Source organism: Tupaia chinensis, unplaced genomic scaffold (genome assembly GCF_000334495.1).
Source record: "Tupaia chinensis unplaced genomic scaffold, TupChi_1.0 Scaffold000354_1, whole genome shotgun sequence".
NCBI lineage: Eukaryota > Metazoa > Chordata > Mammalia > Scandentia > Tupaiidae > Tupaia > Tupaia belangeri.
The window spans coordinates 8,565,144-8,571,952 of record NW_006159849.1 but is presented as its reverse complement, the minus strand read 5'-3'; the positions used below and the strand labels follow the sequence as shown (position 1 = coordinate 8,571,952).

At 47.8% G+C, this 6,809-nt stretch overlaps 1 protein-coding gene across 1 annotated transcript in view; it reads left to right on the top strand.

The window, feature by feature from the left end:
* Positions 1–6,809, top strand: part of KLF9 (KLF transcription factor 9) — a gene marked incomplete at its 5' end in the record, with an annotated part of 26,852 nt that overhangs the window by 311 nt on the left and 19,732 nt on the right. The window contains 1 exon segment of the mRNA XM_006152478.3: positions 1–388. Within this exon segment, the coding sequence (XP_006152540.2) occupies positions 1–388 (388 nt within the window).

Genomic DNA, 6,809 nt, shown 5'->3' with positions numbered 1-6,809 from the left:
GAGCGCGAGGTGACCAAGGAGCACGGTGACCCGGGGGACACCTGGAAGGATTACTGCACGCTGGTCACCATCGCCAAGAGCTTGTTGGACCTGAACAAGTACCGACCCATCCAGACCCCCTCGGTGTGCAGCGACAGTCTGGAGAGTCCGGATGAGGATATGGGATCCGACAGCGACGTGACCACCGAATCTGGGTCGAGTCCTTCCCACAGCCCGGAGGAGAGACAGGATCCTGGCAGCGCGCCCAGCCCGCTCTCCCTCCTCCACCCTGGAGTGGCTGCGAAGGGGAAACACGCCTCCGAAAAGAGGCACAAGTGCTGCTACAGTGGCTGTGGGAAAGTCTATGGAAAATCCTCCCATCTCAAAGCCCATTACAGAGTGCATACAGGTTAGCGGCGTCGCCCTCTCCCCCGAGCTCTGGGGTTAACCTTTGGCCAGGCAGCGTGCCTGGGGGTTAAGGACACCGCACGCGGCCTAAGCGGTGCAAGCATTTCGTACCAGTTACTGTTTTAACTCTTTGAATACTTCACCCGGGCAGGGGCGGACAGTCACTGTCTCCTTAATTGTCTCCTTAATTGTCTAGAAGCCACAGAGACCCCTAAAGTGGCGGGCCGAGGCAGTGCAGTGCGTGGCTTCCCAGGGATGGTGCCCGCCCCTCCCGGGTCCCGCCCCGCCCCCGGGGTTCCTGCACCCTGCGACGGTGGGACCATCCCACCTGGGAAGACACTGGCAGCGGGGAAGTCAGATGGCGTATCTTTTATTTAATTCCCTTGTGAGGTTGCAGCAAAGTGGCTGAAACCTGGGGGGAAGCGGCGCAGTTTGCGTGGAGCCTTTTAGGGATGACTAAGGACTCGTGTAGCTGGATGCCTGCTACTTTTCAGGGCTTGCCAAGGTGGTTTTAAATTTGGCCAAGAGTCCCCAGAGAGGTTTAAAATAACACTGCTTCAGGCAGCAGAATAGTTTGATCAAGTAAACGCTTGATGGGTTAACTTCACGACTAGTTAGCTTTTCTAAGAAGCGAGATTTCAGAGCTGATTTTTCCCCAGTGTGACTGAGGTCGCGCCATCCTCCACCCCTGAATAGGGCGGTTAGCGCGGAGGTGTGGTCCTTGCCGGGAGGTCAAGCCTGGAGAAGATTGGGCGGTTCTGGAGGCCTCTGGGTAGAGTTGCTCCCAGGGAGGGCAAGTGATAGGGTTGTGTTTATGACGGGAACTGGAAAGACATCTGCCGTTTAAAAGGGGCTTTGGGGACTTGCAAAAACCTTGGGCAGCCAGTTCTGTTGGTTCTGTTTAGCATGCACTGGGAAAGTTGGCAAGCATTTACATTTTGATGTGCTGTCCAACCTATCTTTAGGAAGGTTCTTTGGTGACTGCTGTTCTGATAAGGCCGCACTGGGCTGGGTCCTGTCGTGAGAATGCTGTTTTCCTCTGTCCTGTGACTCCGTGTTTAAGAGGGCCTTGTGGGAGTTACTTGGGAAATCATTGTAGTTTCTTTGGTGTAATAATAGTTCTATACTCTTAAGATGAGGCCCTGGGCCTGTGGTTTTAACATGATACTTGGTTGGGGTGGAGGTAGGGGTTCCTTTAGTTTTATTTTGCCTTTTAAAAGAGAAGCCACATTTCTGCCTTCCTATTTTATTTCCTTTGGAAAGTGGTTCTTGTGGAGGTGGCTTCTGGCAAGGACTAAAACGGAATCTTCCCCATGGTTAATGCGAAGTGAGGTTCTCTTTGGGGTCGTCGTGTAGGTTGCCATAAAACAGCACATTTTACAGTTTGTATCTGGAAGGTTGTTGAAAGGCATGTGCCTGTGTGGGGGATGTGACCTTTAGTGTGGCTCTGGGGGTGAAGTTGGGGTGTATTAACCCGAGGGTGTTACTCACCAACAGCTGCTGGGCGGGCCTGGCCATGTCAGCCATGTTCCCATGTTGTTCACATCGACACCCACTGCCACCTTGAGCAAAGGCATTTTCTCCTTCAGGGAGCTGCCCAGTCGTGCAGCTGGGGAGGCCTGCAGTGCCTCTGTCCGGCTCAGGAACAGGAGTTCCAGCATTCCCAGCCATTCAGCTGAGTGATTTTCTCAGGCATTTATAGAAATGGCTGCTTATGTGTGCGTGCATGCGTGCTGCTCTTTAATTCTCCATAAGGCAAGTCGGCTCAGCTGTTTTAGGAGAACCGTTTATACAGTCCAGAGTGGAAAACGAAGTGTTCATTCCTTTTTAAATACTATAGTCGGTCTTTGGAAAGTAGTGCCACGGTGATTGCAGGTGTCTTATTTATGTTCTTTTGGGGCGGGGGGGGGGTAGCCTGTAATCCTAGTGCCTGGCCGAACAAAAACTCAGCCTCTAAATTTTGCCAGAAGCATACTCTTGCCACAGGAGGTATGTGTTAAGGATACTTCGAGTAAGTGACTTCCAGAAGGAGGTCTTGGGCACTTGGAAGTTTCAGATACAGCTTCACGTTAGATTCATTTCTGGGTGGGGTAGGGAGATCCCTGATTTTTCTTCTGCTGGTATTAAATCCAGAAGGTGGACAGAGATAGCATAGGGATTGTCTGCATTCTGTGAAGATTTTAAGAGCTGGAGCCCCAGCCACGCCCCCTTGCTCACTGCAGCCCAGCCTTCCTTTAAGAATCCTTCCTGCTCACTCACTTCCTTCTAGAGCCTCCTACTGCTGCCATTTCAATAGACCAGTGGCTTTAGAAGTTCTATCATTTAGACACATTTTTATTTAACTCAGTGCAGCTATTTCTGTCGTGTCCTGAGAAAAGATGCAGTTGAGGTCAGCTGAGCCGGGTTCTGAGTTGTCCTACAGTTTTCCAGTTGTGATAACTATGGGAACAAGTCACTTTAATTCGGAGTTTGCAGACTAGAGACCTGCTGCCGAATTTGTTTTGCAGATTTGTTTGGCTTGGACAACACAGGGTTTATACACATTTAATTACTTACCAACATCTAAAAATGAGAGGATTTCGGAACAAATCCAGATTTCAGGCTTCTCTGGAAAAATCCAAAGATCCAGCAGTACTGGGCCAAAATTCCTGTCTAGCAACAATTGGATCGTACTGATCATTTTTTAATTTTTGGAGAGTTTTTTGCTATAGGGCGTGTGTGCTCACCAGAAAGAGAGAGATAGACAGCGAGAAATCAGCCCCCATGGGAAATGGCCACACCACAGTTCCTTCTCCTCCACTCTCCTCTCGGGATCTTGGGCACGCACGCACACATGCCCGGCTTGAGTTTTAAGCCACCAGGTCCAGGACTCGAACTGCGGTCAACTACATGGGAATCCAATAACATAGCTATTATGCCATCTGCTGGTCCCTGTACTGATAGTTTTAATATGGGGCAATACCCCTTATTTGAATAATTTGCATGGTCTCTGCTGGCGTTTAAGTTTGCAACCAGTACTTTAAGCTTCGGTTTCTTAATTCGGAAGGCTCTGGGTTATTATCCTTGACTCACAGGTTTCCAGGCAAAGATGAGCTGCTGTATAAAGCACCTCCTGATAGGATCCCCCACACAATAGGCCTTGAGAAGTAACAGATCTTACCTTTTATGGGTAATGTACAGGGGTTCTCAACATCAGGAAATAGGGTAAACTCATTTTTAAGCTGTAGGTTAGTTTACCTTTTCAAATAATGCTTTTGCTTTTCTTCAGTCCCCAGCCCAGACATCTTTTCTGGAGATACACCTCTGAAATTTAGGCTGTAGACTCCTTGCAAGGGGAGAAAACGTGCAACATGAACACTTTTCTCTGTTGTCAGACTTTTTGGTCACTTCATAGTACTTTTTTTTTTTCTTTTAAATAATTATTTCATCTAACTTTATTTATTTGTTTTTAATTTGACCAGAGAGGGACAGAGCAAGAGAGAGAGAAAGTGAGAAAGCAAGCCACCAGGTCCAGGACTCAAACCGTGGTCGGCCATGTGAGAATCCAGCACCCTTAACCACCATGCCACCTGCCGGCCCCCTTTGTAGTGTATTTAATGTTCTGTTTCAGATGAATGATTAGACCCGTTGAGTACAACACATGAAAATACATTGAGCGTGTTATTTATTATTTTTTTGAGAGGTTTTTGCTATAGGGCGCGTGCGCTCGCCAGATAGACAGATAGAGATAGAGAGATAGAAAGCAAGAAATCACCCCCCAGGGGGGATGGCCACGCCGCAATCCCTTCTCCTCCGATCTCCTCTCGGGATCTTGGGCACGCACGCCTACGCGCCCTGCGTGAGTTTTAAGTCACTGGGTCTGGGACTCGAACCGCAGTCGACTACGTGGAGTCCAGCGACATAGCCATTACGCTAACTGCTGGTCCCTCGAGCGTGTTATTTGAAAATATAATAGCATTAAGTTTATCCTAAGTCTTGACTTTTTGAACACCTTGCACAGAAAATATGTGCATATTTGGTGGAGCCCTTTGGAGGGTGTTTATTTTGAGGAAAGAAACAGCGACATCCTCGTTCCAGATCAGAAACCATCAGAACAGGCCGATGTAGAATCACACAATGTTGGTTTCCCACTGGTAGAAACCTTAGGTCTTATTTCCATCTCGGGTGCCATTTTATTCTCTTTTAAAGGAAAAGCTTCTGTCAACTGTCCTCAAGTGGCGACAGTGGGGTGAGCTTGATGACATGGGTTTTAGGATTCTGAAAATCAGAAAGTTCCAAATCTCAACAATCACATTGCAGTTCAGTAGAAAAATATTAAAAACCAACAGTGTTTTTTGTTGTTGTTGTTTTTGTTGTTTTTTCTTTTCTTTTTTTTTAAGTTTTTGCTATAGGGCACATGGTGGTAGGCAGAGAGAATCAGAGAGAGAGGGAGGGAGAGTGAGAAAGCACCCCCCAGGAGGGATGGCCACCCTGCAATCTTTTCACCTCCAGTTCTCATCTTGGGATTTTGGGAATACATGCACAGGCGCCAGGCATGTTTTTTATGCTACTGGATCTGGGTGCAGTCCAAACAGTTGGTCATGTAGGATCTAGCTACCTTAACCTCCACACCACCTGCTAGCCCGTAAAATCAACTTTTTTTAAAAAAAATAGAGAATGGGGAACCAGCAGTTAGCGTAATGGCTATGTCGCTGGACTCCCACGTAGTCGACCGCGGTTTGCGTCCTGGACCCGGTGGCTTAAAACTCACGCCGGGCGCGTGTGCGTGCGTGCCCAATATCCCGAGAGGAGAATGGAGAAGAAGGGATTGCGGCGTGACCATCCCCCCTGGGGGATGACTTCTCGCTTTCTGTCTCTATGTCTCTCTCTGTCTGTCTGGCGAGCGCACGCGCCCTATAGCAAAAATCTCTCCAAAAGAAAAATAGAGAATGTAAAACAAGGAGAGATGAGAGCTCCAAAACCCTGAGTGGTTGCTATGTCTGTTTCTCCTTGTCGTGTTTGAACTGTGCCTGAAATACTTAGAATATCTTGCAGAAGGGACCTGGATAAGCTTCTCAGTGACGGCTGCCCCCTCTTCTGGAAATGAGATTTTTTTGACCTTTCTAGGAATATCCATTACTGGCCAGCATTAACACAGTGGAAATTTTTGCTTACATAGGTGTCAGTTTGCTCTTTCTTAATTACTACAAAAATCTCTGGAGCCAACTGTTTGGTTAAGGAGAGTCTGGTGTCATCAGAGGTGTGAGAAGGAGACCCACCTCCCTTACCTGGGGAGCAGGGCTTCAGGGACACAGCGAGGTTTTTTGTTTTTGCTTTTAATTGCCAAAAGGTGTGTGTGCTCTCCAGAGACACACACGGAAAGAGAGAAAGCCCCTGGCGGTGGGGTGTGGTCACACCACAATTCTTTTTCCACCATTCCTCCACCATGTCAGGATTATAGACATACACATACACGCCTAACATGTTTATTAAGCTTTAGGGGCTGAGATTCCAACCATCGGCCATGTGGGATCTGGCTCCCTGAACCACACTCCCATGGAGCCAGCCCATCAAGGTCTTGTCTTTGACCACAGGCTCTCTGGGCAGTCCATTCAGTAGCCCCTGCCCAGCCCTTACCACTTTCTAGGAATGGAGGCCCTGTGCCTGGATCCCTAAGGAGACATTATCTCTGCCCCATTCCTCTTTCCGGACTGTTCCCCATAGTGATGTGGAATGGTGTTTCATAACCCGACATGCTTCATCCAGAATATATTAACAGCAAACTAAGGCTGGGTGGGGCTCGTGTAGATAAGCTTCTTTATCTTTTTCCCCTTTCTCTCTCCTGAGGAGACTTCAGACACACACTCTCTCTTTCTTTTTATTTTAAATAATTATTTTATTTAATCTTATTCATCATAAGTATTTGTAATTAAAAAATTTTTTTTGAAGTTGACCAGAGAGAGACAGAGAGAGAGAGAAGGAAAGCGAGAGAGGAAGGTGCAAGGTCCGGGACTTGAACCACTGTCAGCCGTGTGGGAGTCCAGCCACCTTAACCACCACACCACCTGCCAGCCCCCAGACACTTTTAAAAAATATAATTGCACCCTCACTCGCCTCCGCTGTGACGTTTTACAACCACAGATATACTGTGCCTCTTTGTGTTTATGGACTATGGACTTTGAGGACCACGGACCATTAAAATAACTAAGTCTTTTTCAGCTGCCACAGAACCCATTTTTACCCCCTGGGGGGTGGGGGAAGTAGGATATGACTCCATCTTACGTCCAGGCGCTGTCTTAACTATGTAGGGAATTTTTTTTTGTTAGAGAAAAGAGCAAAGGGCTGCAGGTAGGCCATTCTAGCTGTAGAGGAGAGGTTTCAAGAATTTTCTATGGGTTTGCTTCTGGGTTTCAAACAAGAGGCTACAACTCTCCCTAATCTAG